The following is a 26316-nucleotide window of genomic DNA, read 5'->3' on the forward strand; positions in this document are numbered from 1 at the left end:
CTTCTGTTGTATGGATTTGACAAAAAGTACCTAGTTGACTAACTGCAAGAAAGAAGGGTTAATATACACATTTCACATCTAACATCAAAACTTACGGAAACAGCACTGCTCTCATTTTACACATTAGGCTGCAAGGAAAAAGTATTCTTGTGATCAGGGCTGCAACAATCATTAATTTTCCCAAAAGCCAGTATCTACATTTATGCCTAAATTAGGAAAGAGCAATGGATTTTAGTGCTAGAGACCAACATCTGAGAAAACCACGGGATGAGGATGTTATTCCACGAAGTCTTGTTTTTCTTACTTCCTAAAGTCTGAGACTTCCAGTCGCTAAACTTGCCCTAGTATCTGTTCATCTTCTGCATCATTCCCTAACTTTTTCCACATCCATGCCATCCCTCTGCTCTTTCTTAACTATAAAACAGAGTGTATGCTTCAAAACATCTGTAGCTTTTAAATTTAAAGTGAATAAGTATTATTTTTCTAAGAAACCCGACCAAACAAAACGAAGAAAATTAAGTCATTTTTAACACTCATGTGACCCCGGATTTGATTTTATGCCGTGCTTCTTTGGATGGAGGATAAGCAACTGGAGAGAATCTGAGAATTGCCTGTATCAACACACATACACACACACACACACACACAAGCAACTGGAGAGAATCTGAGAATTACCTGTATCAACACACACACACCCACACCCACACACCCACACGCGCGCGCGCAACTGGAGAGAATCTGAGAACTGCCTGTATCAACACACACGCGCGCGCGCGCCTGGTGGCTAAACGGGTGAGTAACTCCGACGCCTCGGAACGCCGAGCTTGGCAAAGCGGGGGCAGGCGGAGACCCGGCCCGGGGGCGGTGGCTTAGTCAGGCGCCGCGAAGCCCCCGCCTCCCGCAGGTCCCGGAGGCGGCGGCGTAGCGGGGAGCCAGGCTCCGGCCGGCGGCTGTTGCGCCGAGAGAGCCAGGCCGGCACAGCGCCATGAGGGCGAACTCGGGGCTCCGGGTGGAGGAGGACCACCCGGTGAGCGGTGAGGTGCGCGTTGGCCGCTGCCGCTGCCTCTGGGGCGGAGTGGACACCGACATGCTGGGGACCAGAAGGGGACAGCCCAGCTCGGGGAGCGCGCGCATCGGCCCATTTGGCGCTCACAGGATAGGGCTGGGGGTCGGGGGCGGGAAGTTCTTCCCAAGGCCGGACCCGAACTCCAGGAGCTGGGCGAGGAGCCAGGCTTGAAGTTTCCGGGGGCCTGAGTGCGCATGTTGCCATGACGACGCCTCACCCTACTGCCGCCCCTTCCCCTGCGGGTCCGGGGCCTGCCACAGAGGGTCTCTTTATCGACTCCTCCGGAGGGCATTTAGCCGCCCGGGAAAGAGCCGTTTGCCAGCGGGGACTTTTAATCCTGGGCTTCTCTCACTTCCCTCGAACAAATCACCGCAACCACTTGGGAAACCATGGAAAAATCGTGATTGCTACACCGCACCCGCTGGAGTCTCTCCTCCCGGGCATGTCAGCCCTGACTCCGACGCCCCCTTTTCCGCAGGAGTAGACTGGAAAAGCCCCACCAGGTCTCCGCGCTCCCCCTCGCTCCCACCCTGATGAAGGAGGCTGCGGGCCAGAGCGGCCTCTGCGGCGCAGTTCGATGACGCATTGCGCCTGTGCGCGGGGCCCGCTGGGCGGGTGTGAACCCGGGCGGGGTGTGAGCGACCCGCAGCTGGGAGTCAGCGGCTCCCAGGTAGCCCAGCTTTAGACGGAATGGGGAAGAAGCAGGTGGTAAGCGAGCCTTAGTTACTTTCGGTTCAGTTGAGCCGTCCTACTTTTGAGGAGTGTCGAGGTTGGGTTTCTGGATGGATGATACGTCATTTTTGCGGGACTTTTGAAATGTGGAGTTATCGTGTGAACTGAGTCTTTGGTGAGAAGGCGGTCCATAGCATCTTTAGAACGATACCGCTTTGTAGATAGATAGAGCAATAACTGTCCTTCTTTGCTGGTTGAATTTTGACAACTGGATAGTGTTAAGACAGCTGGCCTTGTCCTAATCTTTTAGCATTTGTATTAACACACTTTTTGAATGAATGGATAGGTAAATGGGACAGTTGTGGAACAAACTACGAGTGTTTAAAATTTAACCTTTTTAAATCAATGTCCTTTGCAAGCAGCTTGAGATACTTGGAACATTAAACTGACTTCTAGGCATTTTTGTTAGTATTTTATTTTGAAAGATTCCAGAGTGCTACTTAACTGTAATTTCTCTGAACTGCCAACACTTTTCTTATTCATGTAAAATAGCATTTATAAGTTTTTTTTTCTTTCTGCCCTAAATGCGTTTTTCACACTGTATGTTTCAGAGTATGTTTTTAAAAAGTATGTTACTATGTGGCTTAAAACCTCCATTTGCTTCCCATTGAATTAAAATCTCTAATAATTAGTGATGTTGAGCATGTTTTCATGTGCCTCTTGGCCATCTGTATGTCTTCTTTTGAGAAATGTCTATTTAGGTCTTCCGCCCATTTTTTGATTCGGTTGTTTGTTTTTTGATACTGAGCTGCATGAGCTGTTTGTATATTTTGGATATTAATCCCTTTTCAGTTGCTTCATTTTCAAATATTTTCTCTCATTCTGAGGGTTGTCTTTTCATCTTGTTTATGATTTCCTTTGCTGTGCAAAAGCTTTTACGTATAATTAGGTCCCATTTGTTTTTATTTTCATTACTCTAGGAGGTGGGTCAAAAAAGATCTTGCTGTGATTTATGTCAAAGAGTGTTCTTTCTATCTTTTCCTCTAAGAGTTTTATAGTGTCCGGTCTTACATTTAGGTCTTTAATCCATTTTGAATGGTACAGATGAACCTATTTGCAAAGCAGAAATAGAGACACAGACGAAGAGAACAAACGAGTGGACACCAAGGAGGGAAGGGGCACATGGGATGAATTGGGAGATTGGGATTGACATATATAACAACTATGTATAAAATAGATAACTAATGAGAACCTGCTGTATAGCACAGGGAACTCTACTCAGTGCTCTCTGGTGACCTAAAAGGGAAGGAAATCCAAAAAAGAGAGGATATATGTATACATATGGCTGATTCACTTTGCTGTACAGCAGAAACTAACACAACATTGTAAAGCAGCTATACCCCAATTAAAAAAAAAATCCAGGCTCCTTCCCTTTGTCTTCCTAATTAATCTGCCCATGCCTTGATAACTGTGTTTCATCCTTATTGGCCTTCTTTTATCTGGAACTCTCTAAGCCCAATCTCCCATAAAGGACTTTGTATTTGCTCCCCTTTGGCTCCTTTCTTATTCAGATCTCAACTCAAATATCTCCTAACTAAAGAGAGACTTTTCCTAACTAAAGTAGCACTCCTCATTCTTCTCTTCCATATATATATATATATATATATATATATATAAATAATATATATATACTTAATGTTATTGTCTAATACTTAACCACTAGAATGTAAGTTCCATAAGAGCAAGGATCCCTCTGTTTTGTTCATTACTATATCCCTGATGCTTAGAACAGAGCCTGGTCTGTAGACATTAAGGAATATAGGAAGGAAGGAACTTTATATGAAATTCAGAAGTGATAGGACAAATTAAAATTGCCCATCTGATTCTCATCAGTACCTCCTGGGTTTCACTTGACGAATAGGATTATCAAAAATTTGAAATACATGAAGTAAAGATGCTCTAAGGTTTTTACTTACAAGAAGTTTTCTTTTTCTTTTCCCCATAGCGTCCTCCACGAGCTCTTCCACCTGTGCCAAGGTAAAAATAATTTACAGTAATTTTATTATTGAGTTTTAAGAATGCAAAGTGAGTAAAGTGAGAAAAATTGACTAGTACTTTTACACAATTATAATAATTCAGAAGAGACTTCCTGAAAGTTTAAAGATGAATAATTCTTGAATCATCAAGATAACAGTTATAATTAAATGCTCTGTTTCAGAGACTAAATGTCCACATGTTAGGATAATGGATCCATTCTTAATGTTTTAATGTCTTGTTTATCAGAATTCTGATCCTCTTTTGTTTGCTAGAATAGTTTCCTCAGAGTTTAAGCTGATTTTAATCAGTGACAAAATAAGAGTTCTTAATCTGTTTAATCCACTTTATTAATAGACAGTAGGGAATATGTATATGTAGGTTCAGAAACTATTGGGGTTACTTTGTTAGTCTTATTAAACAGCTTACTACTGATAATTAATAAGCTAGTTTGTAAACTAGCTGATTTTGTGTGAAAGCTAATTTTATTTTAAGTTTGTAATGATTTAAGTCAATTTTCAGTCTAACAATATAATAGATTTCTAATTAACAGAGTTTCTCTTTTTGTCTCTGTCCTGATTAAATTTGGTCGGTGTCATATAAAGTGCTAATCAAGGTGAGTTAGTTCACTGTTAATGTAAAACTTTCTAAATACAGTATTTGGTGTTTGAAAGTTAGTTTGATTCCTTCATTTTCTCTTAAACTTGATTCTGAATAGTATAATTTATAATGCTACAATTTTTTATCATAGTAATCTCCTATGACTGCTGTTTTTAAAGGATGGTTGATATATAACACTAGTTATGTGGCTGATATTTGACCTTATAAATTAAAAAGCATTCATCCCTGAATGGAGTCACCTAGAACATAACTGTTGGCTAGATTTTAGTTCCGTAATAGGGACTACATCTTCCTTTGTCTCATTTCATCAGGATAGGCTGGGTTATGGCACACTAACCCCAAAATCTCAGTTACTTAATATTATACAGGGTTTTTCTGGTTAATGCAAAGTCCATTGTAGCAACAATCCAGGACAGTTACCTTTCTCTACCTCTTCACTAATGATGTAGTGATCCCGGCTGCTTCCATGCTGTGGTTCTGCCATCTTAACATGAGACCTTCTCAGTTGCCACAGCAAGGGAAGGAGAAGCTGGAGGGTTACTCACTGGCTTTTTCAATGTTTTGGCCCCCAAATGGCACAGATCACTTCATCTTGCAGCCTATTGGCCAAAACCAGTCATAGGCCACACCTAAGTGCAAGGGGGCTGGGAAATGTAGGGGATCAGATGAATATTTGGTGAGCCCACTTTCTGTCACAGTTTATAACATTACTGACCAGCCATGAGCTACCGGTACTGTACTATGGGCTCCCTTTGACTTTGTCAGTCTCTTGCCTTCTTCCCCTAATGTCTAGAAATTGGCTGGACCCAGGGGAAAAGAGGGAAAGGATTCCCTACTAAAAGTTCCCCTTTGACTTTTCCCTGCATTGAATTTTAGGCAGCCTTTTCTGTTGTTCTTTCTGTTTTATAGATGATATTCCACTTAGTCGTCCTAAGAAAAAGAAGCCCAGAACAAAAACCACGCTAGGTAAGAAGTGTTCTCTGTTGTGTGGGATCACAAGTTTTCCCAGGACCTCAGGCATGCTAAACATTCACAGATCAGGGAGAGGCCAGGCCCCAGTCCCAAGTCACTGCAGTGTTAAGGATAGAATCCAGTTTACTTTGAAGCAGTGGGATTCTTGGTGGCAGTGAGGGACAAGATAGTGGGCAGCCTGAAGAGTATCTAGAAACATTTGTGTAGTAAAGGGTTATGCTGCCCTGGATCTTACTTCCACAACATTCTTGGACTCTTCGAGGTCTTTCATCCCTAGATAACGTAAGTTGTCTTGAGCTATGATTGGTTCCAGACCCTTCAACAGGATACTGGATTTAGAGACACAAGGTTCTTGGATCCCTCATTTCAGTCAGAGAGTCTCTGCATTAGAACATGAGTCTGAAGGCAGGGCCGTATCATCCAGGTATTAAAGCTCCAATAATGAGCAAGTTCTGTGAACTTTTTTGGTCCGATTCACTGATAATCCTGGACGTTCTGTCAGTAACTCAAACTCAGCACGTCCAGAATTTATCATCACTTTCAACAATTAATCAAGTTTTACTGCTTACTTACAAATTTCTTTTAATGCCCCCCCCACCCCCACTCTCCCAGTGACTGGGGCTGGAAACCTCAGTCGCCTCTCACTGGTCGCTTCACTCTACTTGCTGCCTCTCACAAGCTTGCTTCTTCTGTAGTATCTTTTACGTTTCTTTCCCCTTGTCATTTCCAGTCACGACAACCGTAGTTAGCCTAGCTCCTTTCTTCTTCTCACCTGAGCTATTGGGGTAGCCTCCAACATTGTTCTGTACTTCTAGCTTTCTTCCACCCTAGTCGGTCCTGCCCACTACTGCTGGATGAACTTCCTAAAGCTCATAGCTGATCATACCTTATACCTGGTTGGAAACTTGTATTAGCTTATCATTGCCTAACAAATGGCGGAATACATGGTGGGTGGAGGAAAAGAGAGAAATGGAAATGGATGCATAGAGAAAGACATACAGATATGCAACAAAAAGAAAAGAGAGGCAGAGAGACTTAGATTCACAAAGATACTGAAGTGCTAGGCCCTAAAAATATACTCACAATTAAGTACAGACATGTACATGTGGATTTAGAAAGGTCACTGGTGAAGGATGCAATAAAGACTGAGTTGGAGTAGCAGAGGTAGGGCTCTATCCCAGCTACCAGCTTTTTTTCTTGTAAAAAAGAGAAAAAAAATCAGTGCTCTAGACAAAAAAGGAGGTGTATTGCTAGGCTTTTATTAAAATTGTTTTTCAATTAGGGTACTTCAAATTTTTCACTCCTACAATTTGCAGTTCTTCTACATAAAATAGTAGGTGGTGGGGAAGAGATATTTCTATAGGATGGATTGCTAGCAGTAAAACTGCTAGACAGAAGGACCTATACATTATTAATATGATAAATTTCTGCTAAATTGCCTTCAAGGGAGTTGTTATTTTCTTGCCACCAACAGAGTTTGAGTGTCACATTTGCTAAATCCTTGAGAACATTGGAAAATATCAATCTTTCAATTCTTTTTGTCAACTTAGTGGGCAAAAAGTAGCTTATTTTAGTTTCCGTTTCTCTGAATACTAATGAGGTTAAGCATCTTTTCATTTGTTTATTCACTCATTTGTATTTCTTCTTTTGTGAAGAAGCAATGTAGTGAATGTAATGAAGTAAAATTCAAATCTGCCAAAATGGGTCGAAATCTGTTCAAAGATTTGATGAGGGGAGAGATTGAAATGATCAGATGAAGAGATTTTTAAGTAGTCTGTTAACTCCAGTTATCTGTGATGACTTTATCGTGTGTTAATTTATTAATGAAGGACTAAACTATATACAGGCTGATAATTCTCAAGGCATAAGACAGCATTCCCTATGGTGACAGTTTCCATTACATTTTCACCTTTTTGAAAGTTCAGAAGCAGTTTTCCTCCTGCCTTTCTTTTATTCCTCTTTCTAGCCCCCTGGTTTTTTGCTTCCTCATTCTTCCTTGTTCCCTCATTTATTTCTTTTCCCAACTTAAAGCCCAAAGTTACAGGTGAGGAGGGAGGAAATCAAGATTTGGGGCACAATTAGTTCTGTAAGAGAAGAGGTTATTATATAGGAAACATTCCAGTTCCCCGTTTCCCTATATTTTTAAGACTTAGTAATCTCTGCTCAAGTTACCCCAATTTTTTCCAACTCCATTTCTCTGTAGCTAGTGCTTCTTTGGAAGGTCTTGTTCAGACTGCTGTTCACAGGCCACCTGAGGGCAGTGAGCCACCAACTAAAGACCCCATAGAACATCAAGAAGCTCCTGTTCAAAGGAGACAGAAGAAGACGAAGCTACCTCTTGGTATGTAAAGAAACTAAGGTTAGGTTGTGACAGCAGCTGTGATTTTGGGGGTATGATTAGAAACCTGTCTGTTCCTATTTTTCCCCACCCATATCCCAGTTTTTTCTTTTTTGCTTAAAATTTTTATCGCCAGAGTAATTCCCATGGGTTAAGTCAGGAATATTTTAGAGGATCTCTTTTGAGCGTATCTGTACAGATTATGAGAAGGAGTGCAAATTCAGGACCAAAACAGAAAGTTCAGATCTTGGTATGTATATGAATTTGGTATATTATGAATGGACATTGAGATTAGTGGGGAAAGGAAAAATTCTGTATTAACAGCAATGTAATGGAGCAAAAGCCAACATGTTTTGAGTCTCACTATGTCTCAGCACTATTCACAAGGTAAACAGAATATTATATCATTATTTTGCTATCAAACTGGCAATGCTTTTTAAAGATTATAAAATCCCAAACTGTTGGATATAAAAGAATTGGTGAGAAATTGGTATACTCGTGCACCACTGATAGAAAGTATAAATTGATATAGCCTATCTGAACTTATAGGAATAGAAGTAACTACAATGGCTACAGTAATTAAAGGATGCTAACTGTAACATAAGAGTAGAAACTGGTAATAACCAAATATTTAACAATGTGATACTGCTTAGATAAATCATGTTTTACCCATTTAATAGAAACCAAGTACTCATTAAAAGGATTGTTAAAGTAAAATAGTGACATGGAAAGCCATCAGTAATATATTGTTAAGTCAAAAACAAAGATTATAAAATAGTATGTATCAAAGTGTCCCATTTTGGTAAAATATGTTTTATTAATTTCCTAGGGCTACCGGAACAGATTACCACAAACTGAATGACTTAAAACAGCAGAAATCTAGTCTCTGACAGTTCTAGAGGATAGAGGTCCAAAATCAAGGTGTCCACAGGGCCACGCTCCCTCCAAAGGCTCTAGGAAAGAATCCACCCTAGCCTCTTCTAGATTCTGGTGGTTGTTTATAATTCTTGGCATTCTTTGGCTTGTGACAGCATAACTCCATTCTGTGCCTCCATCTTCAGATTTTTCCCTGTGTTTCTGTGTCCAAATTTTGCTCTTCTTATAAGGACAACAATCACTGGATTTAGGGCCCATCCTACTCCAGCATGACCTCATCTTAACTTGATTACATCTGCAAAGACCCTAGTTCTAGAATCTCATTCACAAGTATTGAGAGTTAGGACTTGCACATATCTTTTCCGGGGGACACAATACAATCCAGACCATATGTATATACAAACACATATGTAAAAAGAATGGAAGGCTATAGCAAAGTGTCAACAGTGGTAGGTTTTTTAGAAGGAGGAATTAGGTATGATTTAAAAAAATTTTCTTTCTTCATTTATGTTTTATTAATTTTTATATATTTTATGTATATAACTTTTATAATAATTAGAAAAAAGAAAATAGATTTTGTTAGAGTAAAACAAAGGAAGGAACAAAGATTGGGAGATTAGCTCTCTCCTATTAACATCAGCCCCGAGGAATAGTTTATTACAAAATAGTTTCCCTGACTAATTCCTTGCTTCTTAGAAGATAGTAGATCCTTATTAGATGAAAGAATTATAGGAGTAGAGGGCAGGAACTAGAAAAGTTAGGAGAATGGAGCACAGTTTTGAGATGCAAGTTGAAATGGGATACCACAGTGCCTGGGGGCACTAAGAGGAGAAGGAGTGGGCAGAAGAGGGCAGAAAAGGAAAGAGAGACAGAAATGACCCTAAGACAGCTTTACCTACTCTACAATTTATTTCATTACTGGCAGTAAATATAGTTGAATTAAAACTACTCTCTTAGACACTTACTCACTCTCCCTGCCTTGTGAGGACACGCAAAAAGACATCTGTTTGCAAGAAAGCTCTCACCAGAATACAACCATGCTGGCACCTTGATCTCAGACTTCCGGCCTTCAGAACTATAGCCTCATCCACCAGAGGGCAGACAGCAGAAGCAAGAAGAACCACAATCCTGCAGCCTGTGTAACAAAAACCACATTCACAGAAAGATAGGCAAGATGAAAAGGCAGAGTGCTATGTACCAGATGAAGAAACAAGATAAAACCCCAGAGAAACAATTAAATGAAGTGGAGATAGGCAACCTTCCAGAAAAAGAATTCAGAATAATGATAGTGAAGATGATCCAGGACCTTGGAAAAAGAATGGAGGCAAAGATCGAGAAGATGCAAGAAATGCTTAACAAAGACCTAGAAGAATTCAAGAACAAACAAATAGAGATGAACAGTACAATAACTGAAATGAAAACTACACTAGAAGGAATCAATAGCAGAATAACTGAGGCAGAAGAACGGATAAGTGACCTGGAAGACAGAATGGTGGAATTCACTGCTATGAACAGAATAAAGAAAAAAGAATGAAAAGAAATGAAGACAGCCTAAGAGACCTCTGGGACAACATAAAATGCAACAACATTCACATTATAAGGGTCCCAGAAGGAGAAGAGAGAGAGAAAGGACCAGAGAAAATATCTGAAGAGATTATAGTCGAAAACTTCCCTAACATGGGAAAGGAAATAGCCACCCAAGTCCAGGAATCGTAGAGAGTCCCATACAGGATAAACCCAAGGAGAAACACGCTGAGACACATAGTAATCAAAATGGCAAAAATTAAAGACAAAGAAAAATTATTGAGAGCAGCAAGGGAAAAACGACAAATAACATAGAAGGGAACTCCCATAAGGTTAACAGCTGATTTCTCAGCAGAAACTCTACAAGCCAGAAGGGAGTGGCATGATATACTGAAAGTGATGAAAGGGAAGAACCTACAACCAAGATTACTATACCCAGCAAGGATCTCATTCAGATTTGATGGAGAAATCAAAAGCTTTACAGACAAGCAAAAGCTAAGAGAATTCAGCACCACCACACCAGCTCTACAACAAATGCTAAAGGAACTTCTCTAACACGAGAGAAGAAAAGGACCTACAAAACAAACCGAAAATGGTAATAGGAACATAAACGTGAATGGATTAAATGCTCCAACCAAAAGACACAGGCTTTTTGAATGGATACAAAAACAAGACCCACATATATGCTGTCTAGAAGAGACCCACTTCAGACCTAGGGACACATTCAGACTGAAAGTGAGGGGATGGAAAAAGATATTCCATGCAAATGAAAATCAAAAGAAAGCTGGAGTAGCAATACTCATATCAGATAAAATAGACTTTAAAATAAAGAATGTTACAAGAGACAAGGAAGGACACTACCTAATGTTCAGGGGATCAATCCAAGAAGAAGATATAACAATTATAAATATAATTGCACCCAACATAGGAGCACCTCAATATATAAGGCAACTGCTAACAGCTATAAAACAGGAAATTGACAGTAACACATAATAGTGGGGGACTTTAACACCTCACACCAATGCACAGATCATCCAAAATGAAAATAAATAAGGAAACAGAAGCTTTAAATAATACAATAAGCCAGATAGATTTAATTGTTATTTATAGGACATTCCATCCAAAAACAGCAGATTACACTTTCTTCTCAAGTGCACACAGAAAATTCTCCAGGATAGATCACATCTTGGGTCACAAATCAAGCCTCAGTAAATTTAAGAAAATTGAAATCATATCAAGCATCTTTTCTGACCACAATGCTGTGAGATTAGAAATGAATTACAGGGGAAAAAAATGTAAAAAACACAAACACATGGAGGCTAAACAGTACGTTACTAAATAACCACGAGATCACTGAAGATATCAAAGAGGAAATCAAAAAATACCTAGAGACAAATGACAATGAAAACATGGCGATCCAAAACCTTTGGGATGAAGCAAAAGCAGTTCTAAGAGGGAAGTTTATAGCTATACAAGCCTACCTCAAGAAACGAGAAAAATCTCAAACAATCTAACCTTACACCTGAAGTAACTAGAGAGAGAAGAACAAACAAGACCCAAAGTTAGCAGAAGGAAAGAAATAAATATTAGCAGAAATAAGTGAAATAGAAACAAAGAAAACAATAGCAAAGATCAATAAAACTAAAAGCTGGTTCTTTGAGAAGGTAAACAAAATTGATAACCATTAGCTAGACTCATCAAGAAAAAAGGGAGAGGACTCAAGTCAATAAAATGAGAAATGAAAAAGGAGAAGTTAAAACAGACACCACAGAAATACAAAGCATCCTAAGAGACTACTAGAAGCAACTATATGCCAATAAAATGGGCAACCTGGAAGAAATGGACAAATTCTTAGAAAGGTATAACCTTCCAAGACTGAACCAGGAAGAAATAGAAAATATGAACAGACCAATCACAAGTATGGAAATTGAAACTGTGATTAAAAATCTTCCAACAAACAAAGTCCAGGACCAGAGAGCTTCACAGGTGAATTCTATCAAACATTTAGAGAAGAGCTAACACCCATCCTTCTCAAACTCTTCCCAAAAATTGCAGAGGAAGGAACACTCCCAATCTCATTCTGTGAGGCCACCATCACCCTGATACCAAAACCAGACAAAGATACTACAAAAAAAGAAAATTACAGACCAATATCACTGATGAACATAGATGCAAAAATCCTCAACTAAATTCTAGCAAACAGAATGCAACAACACATTAAAAGGATCATACACCGTGATCAAGTGGGATTTATCCCAGCGATGCAAGGATTCTTCAGTATATGCAAATCAATCAATGTGATACACCATGTTAACAACTTGAAGAATAAAAACCATATAGTCATCTCAATAGATGCAGAAAAAGCTTTTGACAAAATGCAACACCCATTTATGATAAAAATTCTCCAGAAAGTGGGCATAGAGGGAACCTACCTCAACATAATAAAGGCCATGTACGACAAACCCACAGCAAACATCATTCTCAATGGTGAAAAACTGAAAGCATTTCCTCTAAGATCAAGAACAAGACAAGGATGTCCACTCTCACCACTATTATTCAACATAGTTTTGGAGTCCTAGCCACAGCAATCAGAGAAGAAAAAGAAATAAAAGGAATACAAATTGGAAAAGAAGTAAAATTGTCACTGTTTGCAGATGACATGATACTATACATAGAGAATCCTAAAGATGCCACCAGAAAACTACTAGAGCAAATCAATGAATTTGGTAAAGTTTCAGGATAGAAAATTAATTCACAGAAGTCTCTTGCATTCCTTTACACTAATGATGAAAAATCTGAAAGAGAAATTAGGGAAACACTCCCAATTACCATTGCAACAAAAAGAATAAAATACCTAGGAATAAACCTACCTAGGGAGACAAAAGACCTGTATGCAGAAAACTATATACACTGATGAAAGAAATTAAAGATGATACCAACAGATGGAGAGATATACCATGTTCTTGGATTGGAAGAATGAATATTGTGAAAATGACTATACTACCCAAAGCAATCTACAGATTCAATGCAATCACTATCAAATTACCAATGGCATTTTTTTTATGGAACTAGAACAAAAAATCTTAAAATTTGTATGGAGACACAAAAGTCCCCAAATAGCCAAAGCAGTCTTGAGGGAAAAAAATGGAGCTGGAGGAATCAGACTCCCTGACTTCAGACTATACTATAAAGCTACAGTAATGAAGACAATATGTTACTGGCCTAAAAACAGAAACATAGATCAATGGAACAAGATAGAAAGCCCAGAGATAAACCCAGGCACCTATGGTCAAGTAATCTATGACAAAGGAGGCAAGAATATGTAATGGATAAAAGACAGCCTCTTCAATAAATGGTGATGGGAAAACTGGACAGCTACATGTAAAAGAATGAAATTAGAACACTCCCTAACACCATACACAAAAATAAATTCAAAATGGATTAGAGACCTACATGTAAGACCAGACACTATAAAACTCTTAGAGGAAAACATAGGAAGAACACTCTTTTACATAAATCACAGCAAGATCTTTTTTGATCCACCTCCTAGAGTAATGGAAATAAAAATAAACAAATGGGACCTAATGAAACTTAAAAGCTTTTGCACCACAAAGGAAACTATAAACAAGACGAGAAGACAACCCTCAGAGTGGGAGAAAATATTTGCAAACGAATCAATGGAGAAAGAATTAACCTCCAAAATATATAAACAACTCATGCAGGTTAATATTGAAAAAACAAACAACCCAATCCAAAAATGGGCAGAAGACCTAAATAGACATTTCTCCATAGAAGACATACAGATGGACAAGAAGCACATGAAAATCTTCTCAACATCACTAATTATTAGAGAAATGCAAATCAAAACTACAATGAGGTATCACCTCACACCAGTTAGAATGGGCATCATCAGAAAATCTACAAACAACAAATGCTGGAGAGGGTGTGGAGAAAAGGGAACCCTCTTGCACTGTTTGTGGGAATGTAAATTGGTACAGCCACTATGGAGAACAGTATGGAGGTTCCTTAGAAAACTAAAAATAGAATTACCATATGATCCAGCAATCCCACTACTGGGCATATACCCAGGGAAAACCATAATTGAAAAAGACACATGCACCCCAGTGTTCATCGCAGCACTATTTACAATAGCCAGGTCATGGAAGCAACCTAAATGCCCATCGACAGACAAATGGATAAAGAAGAAGTGGTACATATATACAATGGAATATTACTCATCCATAAAAAGGAGCGAAATTGGCTCATTTGTTGAGACGTGGATGGATCTAGAGACTGTAATACAGAGTGAAGTAAGTCAGAGAAAAACAAATATTGTATATTAACACATGTATGTGGAATCTAGAAAAATGATGAACTGGTTTGCAGGGCAGGAATTGAGACACAGATGTAGAGAACAAACCTATGGACACCAAGTGGGGAAAGTGACGGGGTGGTGGTGGTGGTGGTGTGATGAATTGGGTGATTGGGATTGATATGTATACACCCCTGTTGACTAATAAGAACCTGCTGTATAAAAATAAATAATAAATTTCAGAAATTCAAAAAAGACATACTACTCTTAGTAATTCAGTTAGGGTAAAATTTGAAAGTCAAGATGGATACCAATATACCTATATAGTTTTATAATTCATGAAAAAATATAATTTTTATAATTCATGAATATAATTTATGAAAAAAATGTATTAATAGAAATGACTCTTTTTAGAAAATTCAGGACCCAACTAAGTTTAGGCCAAAGAGTACTTGTGACTGCCATTCTAGAATGTACCTACCCCTACAGGTCCAGCTTTCTAAATTTCTGTGTTTTAAATTTTGTTCATTTTTGTTTTGTTCAGAACGTCTGTGGTAGGGTCTACTGCTTATATTATATTTCCAGCCCAGGCTGTAAGTGTTTTTTAAAATAGAATTTTCGGGACTTTGAGGGCATTCCATTTCCTGTATTTCCGGATAGGAAGAGTTTCTAGTGGGTTAGAAGCTTCCATTGACTCACTTGAACTTAATACCTTGTGTGCAGAAAAGAGTTAACACAGCAGGCCTGGACAGGCCTACTTTCTAGAGGGCCTCTTGACTGACATCTGGGAACTTGGCTGGTAAACAATTTTCTACATTGATATAAAGCTTTCTCTATCAGGGTGGCTCACTGTGCATTTGTGCACACAATGTGATTTATGCTAAACATCTGCTTTTCTTCTGGTAGTCTAGAATTTTGGTATGTGCTCGGCAGAGGGTGCCTATGTGATCACTCCCAATAAAAACCCTGGGCGTTGAGTGTATGATGAGCTTGCCTGGAAGAGAAAGCAATATATGTGTTGTCACAACTTGTTGCTGGAAGAATTAGCATATCCTGTGTGACTTCATTGATAGAGGACTCTTGGAAACTTGTACCTGTTTTCTTTTGGACTTTGCTCCATGAGCTTTTTCCTTTATGCTGATTCTGCTTAATATCTTTTCCCTGTAATAAAGTGTAACCATGAGTGTAGCTGACTTGTGAATCCTTTGAGTGAATCACAGAACCTGGAAGTAATCTTGGAGATCTCTGACACACCCTGGGTGTTGGATTACTTAATTTTTTTTTCTATATTGTTTGGTATCACAATTTCAAACTTTCTCTTGAGTGTTTAGAGGTGTAAAATTTTAAAAATTAAGAATTTGTAAGATGGTGAAAAAAATTGGGGGCCAATTAAAATTCTTAAAGTTCTTTTGTCTTGCAGAAGTCTTGTACATTACTTTCCTTTTTACATCCTGGTAATTTGAAAAGTTAATCTACTTTATTTTCAGAACTGGAGACTGCCTTTACCCAGAAGAAGACTTCTAGTGCATCTTTATTACCAAATGAAAATGGTATCAACGTGGAGCCAGCTGAGGAGCCAGCTATTCAGAAACCTCGAAGGAAGACAAAGTAAGAATTTATTTGTCCTTCTGAATATTTTACAGAGATACCTTGATGCTTAATTTCAAGCTCCCAAATGGCAGCTTCTAAGTCTTATTAAATACTTGTAGTTGTATATCTCTAGGATAAGTAATAGTACAAAAATATCAGTTAAACCAATCTAAGGGTAAATTTGAAAAGAGTAAACCCACTGAGAAAAGTAAAATATTGTATTTAAATAAAAAATTTTAGGAGCTGTCTCTGAAGAAGAGGACCACAAATAGAAGATTTTGTATAAGTAATAAAAATATTACATATTAAAGATATTAAAAATTAAAGGTAATATTAATAAAATAGGCTATATTATTTATTTTCTCATGTTAACAGAATTCAAATTACGATTTTTTTAGCAATACATAAAAATGTTTATTTTAACATAGGAAATCAAGTGTCAGGTAAAATATAATGGTATTCTTTCTTTTTTTTTTTTTTTTTTTGCGGTAAGTGGGCCTCTCACTGTTGTGGCCTCTCCTGTTGCGGAGCACAGGCTCCGGACGCACAGGCTCAGCGGCCATGGCTTACGGGCCTAGCCTTTCCATGGCATGTGGGATCTTCCCGGACGGGGGCACGAACCCATGTACGCTGCATTTGCAGACGGACTCTTAACCACTGCGCCACCAGGGAAGCCCTATAATGGTATTCTTTAAAGAAGTTCACTGGAAGTTATATTACTTGTTTGTACTTGGAAGTGACTCTGCAAATAGAGATCAATATCTATATAGAATCATGTAATTTTAAATCTGTGAAGAAGCTTAGGAATCTCGTTTAGTCACTTCATTTTCCAGATGAGAAAACTGAGGCCCACAGAAATAAAAATGACTTGCTGTGCATAAGAGTTAATAACTGATCCATTTGAGTAAAAACCAAATTTTGTGACTCCCAAGTCCAAGGCTCTTTCCACGAGACTCACAGGTATCTCCTTATTTGGGTCTGTAAAAAGTTAATAATCATCCATTTTTCTTACTTTCTCCCTGATTATAGGAAAACCCAGCCAGCAGAATTACATTATGCCAATGAGCTAGGAGTTGAAGATGAAGACATAATTACTGATGAGCAAAGTAGTCCAGAACAACAGTCTGTACTGACTGCACCCACTGGTATTAGCCAGCCTGTAGGGAAAGTGTTTGTGGAAAAAAGCCGTAAGTAGGTCTTTGTTTTGGAATGTGAGCTCTTTAAGAATTATGCAAGGATATCCTTTGACCTGGGAATTATACTTCTGGAAATCTGAATTAAGGAAATAAGCAAAAATATGGATAAAAATTTGTACATAAAGCTAATCATCACATTGTTATTCATGAGAGTGAAAAACTGGAAAAAACCTAAATGTAAAACAGGAGGGGAATGATTTCAGACAGTTATGGCATATCTATACAATGAAATCTTCTGCACCACTAAAAATAATGTTTAGGGAGAATTTTTCACTTCATGGGAAGATTCTAATGAAAAATAAACATAAATACACACATGTAGTTTGATTTCAGCTATAGAAAATTGCATAGGACAAAAAAGACTAGAAGGAAATATGCCAAAATATTAATGCTGGTTGTTTCTGTGTTATGGAATTATGGGTAATTTAAAAAATCTCCCTCTACTCCCACCCATTTCTTTATTCTTTTTTTTTTTTTTTTTTTTTTGCGGTACGTGGGCCTCTCACTGTTGTGGCCTCTCCCATTGCGGAGCACAGGCTCTGGACGCACAGGCTCAGCGGCCACAGCTCACTGGCCCAGCCGCTCCGCGGCATGTGGGATCTTCCCAGACTGGGGCACGAACCCGTGTCCCTTGCATCTTCTTAAGACAAGTGTATGAAACAACCAGTTTCTTTTCACATCACAGAATGCCATGCTACACTAACTGTCATCTTTTCCTAAGAAATTTAAGGTGTTTTCAAATATTGACTTTTATAGTGTTGGGATTTAAACTTTAATATTTGTAAAGTCTCTGAATTAGAGGTTTTTAGACTATGTTATGTTAAGGGTTTCCAGACTTTGTTCTGAGTTGCAAGTTCATTATTGTATTTCATTAAATATAATTGATTTCTAAGACTGTTACTGTAACATCTATTTTGGGTCGAGAAGAAAGTGCATGGACATTGTTTACTTTCCTTAAAGATAAAAAAATAGTATGTTTTATAAACTGAAAGAAAAGAGCCTTCTGAAATAGGGACCAAATCAGGGAGAATTTTTACATAGGAAAACAGCAGAATTTCAGTCTCAGTGTGAGGGTTCTTAAGTGTAGAATAATAGGAAAGACCACCAGGGTTCCCTCTTGTTAGTTGTTTATAGTTGTGTATTGTGTTCTTAGGGCGATTCCAGGCTGCTGATCGCTCAGAGTTGATAAAGACCACAGAAAAGATAGACGTGTCGATGGACATGAAGCCTTCCTGGACCACCAGAGATGTTGCACTGTCAGTGAACCGGGCTTTCAGGTGGCTGATTTTGTTGGACTTCTCTTAAAACAAATGTTCCATAATTTTTTTAAAAAAGTGTTGATTGTTCAATACTATTAACAAAATTGACAGCTTAAAATGGTGGTGGGTATAGTTTTTAAACATTCAGTTAGAGTTAAATGATCTGCCTATCAGTGTGGTAAAAAGAAAAACTTGTTTTTACTTTTTGTGAAATGTTGAATTTTATTCTTATATGTGAAGAGACTTGAAGAATGTTTTAGCTTTTTACTTTTGTCATTCATGTATAATAATGAAACCCTTTTCCATTCAGGATGATTGGTCTCTTTTCTCATGGCTTCTTGGCTGGCTGTGCTGTGTGGAATATTGTTGTGATATATGTTTTAGCAGGAGACGAGCTTTCTAACCTCTCAAACCTTCTGCAACAATACAAGACGTTAGCATATCCATTCCAGAGTCTTCTCTACTTGCTTTTGGCTCTAAGTACAGTTTCAGCTTTTGACAGGTAAGACTCTTGAGACTGCAGATCCCTCTAACTTTTCTTCAGGAGGAAGTGTTGAGCAAAATGTGTCCCTGACTGACTGACATTTTCAAAATAGAATTATATTAATATTATTATTAATATTATATTAATATTTTAATTATTAATTAAATAAAATTAATTAAACAATTAATTATTAATTAATTATATTATTATTAATTAATATTATAATATTAATATTATTTTGACTTTTTAAAAAAGCCATTCTGTTTCTGGTTTTTTTGGGGGGTGGGGGATGGGACTACTGTGAGCAAAAATATCCCCCAAAGTCTTAACCCATTCCAGCATCAACTCTAAGCCCAAAATTTCATACAAATATAATCAGCTCAGAAAGTCCCAAACATCTTCCAGATGACCTGAATCAGGTATAGACAAAACTCTGGGTATTTTATTAGTTTCCTAGGGCTGCTGTAACAAAGTACTACAAGCTGGGTGGCTTGAAACAGGAATTTATTTTCTCACAGTTCTGGAATGCAGAAGTCTAAAATCAAGGTGTGGGCAAGGTTGGTTCTGTTTTGGAGGGCTCCAAGGAGAGTCTGTTCCTGCCTCTTTCCTAGCTTCCAGAGGTTTCTGGCAGTCCTTGGTGTTCCTTGGCTTGTAGATGGATGCATCACTCCAACCTCTCCTTCTGTTGTCACATGACAGTCTAGTCTCTTCTGTGTGTGTCTTCTCTTCTTGTAAGGACACTAGTCATATTGGATTAGGGCCCATTGTAATGGCCTCATCTTAAGTTGATCGCATCTGCAAAGACTCTATTTCCAAATAAGGTCACGTTCATAGGTACCAGAGTTTAGAAGTTCAATATATCTTTTTGGGAACACAATTCAACCCATTAAGAAAAACAACGTGTAACCCAATAATATGGGTAATAGAAAGAGGTATAATAGAATCTAATGAAATTTGCCAATCAAGTTTAATTTATTTCTTCTTAACTCTAAAGGAATGATGACTAAAATAGTCTTCTAGTTAAATGTTTTATGTTGCCTTTGTAAATAAGATATCCTTTCATGTGTGTTAAGTATAAACTGTAGCTACTTAAAGCTTAGTAATAGACAACACATGTGGTAGCATTAAAATAGAGAAGGAAGAAACTATTGTCCAGAGAGTACAGTTTTGTAAGATGTTTACAGCTGCACTGTGACAAGAGGCTTTTGTATTTCCTAGGATTGACTTTGCTAAAACATCAGTAGCCATCCGAAATTTTCTTGCCCTGGATCCAACAGCTTTAGCATCTTTCTGTGAGTAAATAGTTTAATTTGATAACTCTGTAACTTTGAACCAGAAAGAGTATAATTTTATTTTAAAACAGACTTTATATTATTGCTACTTATAAACATTACATATAGATATTCAGCGGAATTTGTAATTAAAAAACCATGGTAGGCATAATTTTGATAGAATTATTTTTTAATAGAGGTTATCTAAATAACTTTTAAAAGCTTGTTATTCTGTATTGCTTAATATTTAACTTTTGTGTTTTCTACTTAACATTAAACAGATTGAGCTGATAGGGCATTTTAGTAACAAATACTATTTTATATCTTTTTGATAATTTGGAATAAATTTTGTTCTAATTATGAAAATATTAATAAAACTAATTTTAGGACCTTGAGTAAGTCATTTAATTTCTTAAAAGATCTTCTAGGTTCTTGTCAGCCTAATGATGAAATAGTAAGCATCAAAACACCCTTCTCTACCTATATTCTTGAAAAATAATGTAAGACTATCCAGCCTATTGAAATTGACTAAGTGAAATTTTTTTTGTATCATCATTCCCCAAAGTACAGATTATTTTTGATCTTAAAGTAATCTATAAGTTAAAAATAATTAATTTTAATTAATTTTATTAATTAATTAAAAATAATTGTTAAAAATACATTATTAGTAATTCATTTGTCTTTTTCTCAGTGTACTTTACTGCTCTTATATTATCTCTGAGTCAACAAATGACAAGTGACAGAATCCACCTTTACACACCTTCTTCTGTTAATGGTAGCCTCTGGTAAGAATTCACAGTAGCATTAGTAATTGTTGATTGTAATAACAGCAACGATGGGAGTAATGGTGCTATTCTTATCCTTTCACTCTTTTACTTGTTTTCATCTATAAATAATATTGAGGGCCCTGTTTTATTACCAAAATTATGGCCAAAAAAACCCTATTCAATTGGTTAATGGGTAACTATTGTTGTATACTCCTGCATTTCTAATGAAATGTTTTGTAAAAAAATCTGTTTTAAATCTCTGAAGTTATGGTTTTAAAATAAATCATTACATGGTGAACTGGGGGAGCACCACATCCTCACCCCCAATCAGGGAGCCTGATACCGCAGAGCAGTGATGGGAGTGGGTACCTTGGGATAGAATCAGGAAACCAAGCAAGAAAGAGGAAACCACCAAGAAAGAGAGTGAACTAGGGACAGTCTGCTTCCGCCGATCAGTGGCCAGCCATGAGAGTGACAGGATGGCTGAGATCCCACTTCACAAAACTTAGAGGGGCAGTCTTGTTTGAAGAGAGTGGCTAGGGGCTTGAGGTTAAGAGAGAAAGAAATGATTGAAGAGTAGCACTAACAGTAGTTGGAAGGGAAACTTAGAAAAATTCTTTTGCAACAGTAAATTTCCATTACATCTGTGTACAAAGTAAATCTGTTTAGAATTCAATAACATTTGAACCTTTGTTCTCATGATATATATGGTGTTATTTTATAGGGAAGTTATAGTTTATGCTTGTTATTCCTCTGGGTGAGGACTGCTCATTTTGTTTAAAGTTTATAAAATAGATATATCTGGATATATGGACCAAAATGAAGACATTTCTAATGAGTATTTCTGTACCTTTAGGGCAGAAGGAGTTGAGGAACAGGTTCTCCAGCCATGGATTGTGGTGAATCTGGTGGTGGCCCTTCTGGTTGGATTATCTTGGCTTTTTTTGTCTTATAGGCCAGGCATGGATCTTAGTGAAGGTATGTATTAAAGAAAAAATAGTATATCATAAAATCTTCTGTAATGACTTTATAAATCTTCTTTTAATGGATATAGCTTACAATGTTTCAATAACAAAGATATATTTAAAGTAAAATAACTTAAGAAGAATAATAATAAAGTGGTGAAACAGAATGCCACGAGAAGCAGGGAGGAGTGTGTAGGAGAGCTGTAGTCTTGAAGTATCGAATACTTCATGAGGGGCTTCTGTGGTCCTGTCTCATACTTTGGAGGCATTTCTTCTCTTGGAACGCTTCAGGTATTTTATAGGAAGTTTTTGCTCTTCGTTTCTCTTAGTCTTTTTCTGATCAAAGTATCTCTTAATGTGAAATAAACCATGCTTCATCTATTAGCCTCTGTTAGACACATATTCAAGTGAATTTATTCTTACCTCCTCCTCTACCTGCCACAAAATCTTAACCCCTCGTTGTCTAATGAAGTGTTTAGTAATCCTACCTTCAGTGTGCCCAGGCTGAAGTGAGATTTGCTAATCTCTATCCTCAGACCCCTCTTGGAACACCTGAAGAAGAGTCACATTAGCAAACTGTTAGTCTTCTCAGCACTGCTTTGGGAACTGCTTAGTATTTGTATTGTAAGTTGTATTTCCTGGCAGATGTTCCACAATTTCACCCTTGAATCTCTTCGATATTTTCTGGACTTTGGTTATTATTTTATTCTTGATTGGTTAAACATCCTGAGCATTTAACTGCAGTTTGACCAACTGATTATAGCCTATGTCTCAGAAGTCTTGGAACTGAGAATCTTTTCAACATTTCCATTTGTAAAAACCAAGACAAAAAATGTGATCTTCTTGTGTATTTTCATTCATAAATGTACCTTTGCTCATGTTGTTCACTAATTATTCCTTTGGATATATTTAAAGTATTAAAAGAAATCTTCTTAGGCTTTAAGTATTTTGCTGTTTTTCTTTCACTCAGTATAGTTTTTAGTCATTCAAAGATTTTTTCATCTAATGCTTACATCAGGCGACTTCATTTTGTTAATTCCTAAGGTTTTCTTCTTTTGTATTTCCTGATATTTTAATAAATTATGTGTCTATGCTAAGTAATAGTTTAAATGTAGAAATGTCAACTAATAACATTCTGCACTGTGGTTGGGATTAAAGCTGCATGCAGCTGGCTTGTGTAGTATTCAGTCTAAATCACAAAGTGTGTGTTACTTATTAAATATTTCCAGAATCCTGCTTTTAGGGTCATGTGAGTCAAATAACATTTCCATGTGGATAAAAAAAGGAAATATAAAATGAGGATGATAATACTCGCTTAAAGAGTTGTTATGGTGATTAAATAGGGTAGCATATTTAAGATATCCTGGCACACACCTCATCTTAGTTCCAGGTCCTCCACTGCATCTGTGTCCTACATTTTAGGTTATCATGATCACTATAGAATTAGACCTCTTAGATGTCTAATGATCCTGGATTCTCTAAGTGACTTAAATTTCCTGGTAAGAGTTATTATATTGTCTCTATTATATTATATGTTTTATTTTTCAAGGGTTTATAATACATTCAAAACTTGTATATCTCAAAATGCAAAACGTGTACATTTGTCATTAGTTCACCTTTTAAATCAGATTTCACAATCAAGAATTCTTACTTGTACTTGAGGGCTTTCTATTATCATATAATATGTCAATATTTAAAGACTGTTTATAACTAAGCTATAAAACTCTTTTTGAGATACTGGGAAATCATTTTGAGTGTGATTTGTTCATCTTCTCTCCCAGAGTTGATGTTCTCCTCTGATGTGGAAGAATATCCTGATAAAGATAGAGGAATCAAAGCCTCTTCATAGTGCCAACTCACCTTCAGAGTAATTACCTAGTATTTAGAATTTTTCCCATTCTTGTTTTTAAATGTATTTTTATAAGATATTTACAGATGTATTTGGAATTGATTTTTCGATTATATAATACTGAAGAATTTCTCAGGATTATGGAAAATGTTAAAATTGTATCTGTGATTTATACTCAACCATTAATTTCCATAGCATTATTGTCTTTATGACAAAGGAGATGCTGAGGTAGAAACCAGCAGGTGAAAGTGTTTATTTCCTGTTTTCTCAAATTAGTTGCATTTATAATCATTATCTTTAAAAGTACTGTATACAGTGCTTTTAAAAAAGCCATAACTTTAGTGTTACAAAATAGGTTTAAACATTAATTTAGGGAATAGGGAAGAAGGGGGGAAAAAGGACCTTCATTATTTTTCATGACTCCTTACTGAATAAATTGAAATATGAAATTTGGTTTTTTTTGAAACTGGTTCAGTGGTTGTGTATCATGTAATAAGTCTAATGTAATGTAATTTAGCTTGAAAGATGCTTTATTTCATGGCTAATAAAAAGGAAATGTAACTTTTATTTGAAAAGTTTTATAATTGTAAAAGTTTATTTTTCTTGAAGACCTGTACCAGTAGTTCCCGTATCTGGTTGCACATCAGAATCATTTAGGGAGCTTTAAAAAAACATATATTGCAGAAGAGAAGCCAAGTGGGCCAAGAGCTCAGGAGAACAAAGGAGAGGCCTGCGAACCTATTAATACTCACTTGACCTCTGCAGACCCCTTCCCCTGCTTCTTTTTTACATGACAAGAAGTATGAGTAGAAATTCACTATACCTAATCTCAAGCTCTTTGTCAGAGAGATCTTTGGCTGTCACGGAAATCCCACTCTTCAGGTGGGTCCTGCACTCAAAGAGGTCTCTTCAGAGCTGTATCCAGTGATGCCTCAACTGGTATGAGACCTAGAGCTCAAGACATTAAGGCTCACTGTGAGAAAAGGTGTCTCAGAAGCTCTTGAGCACCTCAGTAAAACTGGGCCTGCCCTGTTAGCAAGCCACTGAATGCTGTGGAGCAGAAGAGGAGTGACAAATTGATGAGGGGGGTTGGCTGGCTCTGAGCACAGGTCTAAATTTGGTACGCACACCATACTAGGAATATCTTGCTGTTTGTAAGGCCAGAGCTGCTGAAAAGGGAATTCCCTTTCTGTCACAGAATTGTGAATCCACTGGCAATCCTGAAGTCATCCTGCCTGTTCCAGCTTTCACTGTGATCAGCAATGCTTTTCACGTTGGCATCAAGCTGGCAGTGCAGGAGTTCATGATCCTCCCTGCCAGCAAACTTCAGGGAAGCCACGCTCATTAGAGCTGAAGCTTACCACACCTGAACAATGTCGTCAAGGAGAAACATGAAAGAACCAATGTGGGGGATTTTGGTGAGCTGAATATTGTCCCCCAAAGATGTCCATGTCCCAATCCGTGGAATCTGGTGGAGCTGTACAAATTTTTCATCAAGGAAAACACAGTGGTATCTATCAAAAAACTTTTGGCCATGATGATTGAGAAACTTGGAGGAAGTTCGTTGCTAATGTATGTCTCCATGATTGGCTCAAAATCATAATTTTTCTCACCTTTCTCCATACATCACATGTTGGGTAGAGTGGTATACTTAGTAGAGTTCCTGAGGTGTCAAAAAGCAAGATCCCCAGTGGGGTTTTTGTCATTGTTTTTTGGGTACAAAATATTCGGTAATTAATACCTGCCTCTCCCCACTCCCCGCAGGCAGAACAAAATATACATAGGCTTCTATGCTCCATTCCCAGAGATTCAGATTCATTGGGTCTGAGATGGTACCTGGAACACTGTCTTTTAGAAAAAGGTATGCCAAGTGGTTGTGATATAGCCAGTAGACTAGCCAGCATTTGGGATCTCTGGCCTACGTGTACCATTTGTAATTTATTATGAAACAAAGCTTGGATTGCAATAGATGACTTGATTTGATCTTGATCAAATTGCTAGGTTTGTGAGAGGACAAAAAAAAAGAAAGAAAATGAATAAAACATGGTACCTGTCTTTTAGTGACTCATAATCTAGTCAAAAGACAGAGATAGGCATAGGAGTTGAAGAATCTAGGGAAGTATTTCAGGTAAGGGGTATGTGCAGGTCCTTTATAGGATGGATAGGATTTCTACTGGTGGAAGTGGAGACAAAGAAAAGGCTATACACGTGAGTGAGCTCTGAGGGATTTTTATTTGGAAACTATCAAATGTAAAATTGTTGAAAGACTAATGTAATAGCAACTGTAATCTATATCAACTTAGATTATTGTTAAATTTTTGCCTCATTTGCTTTCTTTCTTTATACATCCTTTCTCTTGGTAAATCTTTTGAAAGTAAGTTGCTAACATCATGTCACTTCACCCAAATATTTAAGCATGCATCCTCCAAAAAGAACATTTTTCTGCATAGCACAATATCATTCAAACAGTTGGAAAAACAATAATTTCAGTCCATTCTCAAATTTTCCCAGATGTCTCTT

General features: G+C 37.4%; 1 protein-coding gene across 1 annotated transcript; it reads left to right on the plus strand.

Moving 5' to 3' along the window:
- The first annotated feature begins 882 nt into the window (after positions 1-882).
- On the plus strand, positions 883-24374 carry TMEM237 (transmembrane protein 237). The gene is made up of 13 exons (XM_030854538.2): positions 883-1039; positions 3744-3775; positions 4378-4388; positions 5303-5359; positions 7569-7706; positions 15903-16023; positions 17035-17192; positions 18355-18478; positions 18771-18962; positions 20163-20236; positions 20907-21000; positions 21839-21960; positions 23729-24374. The coding sequence occupies exons 1-13, from the start codon at positions 986-988 to the stop codon at positions 23794-23796; spliced, it is 1245 nt and encodes a 414-aa protein (XP_030710398.1). The 5' UTR covers positions 883-985; the 3' UTR covers positions 23797-24374.
- The last annotated feature ends 1942 nt before the right edge of the window (positions 24375-26316 follow it).

Source organism: Globicephala melas, chromosome 7 (genome assembly GCF_963455315.2).
Source record: "Globicephala melas chromosome 7, mGloMel1.2, whole genome shotgun sequence".
In the NCBI taxonomy this organism is placed as follows: Eukaryota; Metazoa; Chordata; class Mammalia; order Artiodactyla; family Delphinidae; genus Globicephala; species Globicephala melas.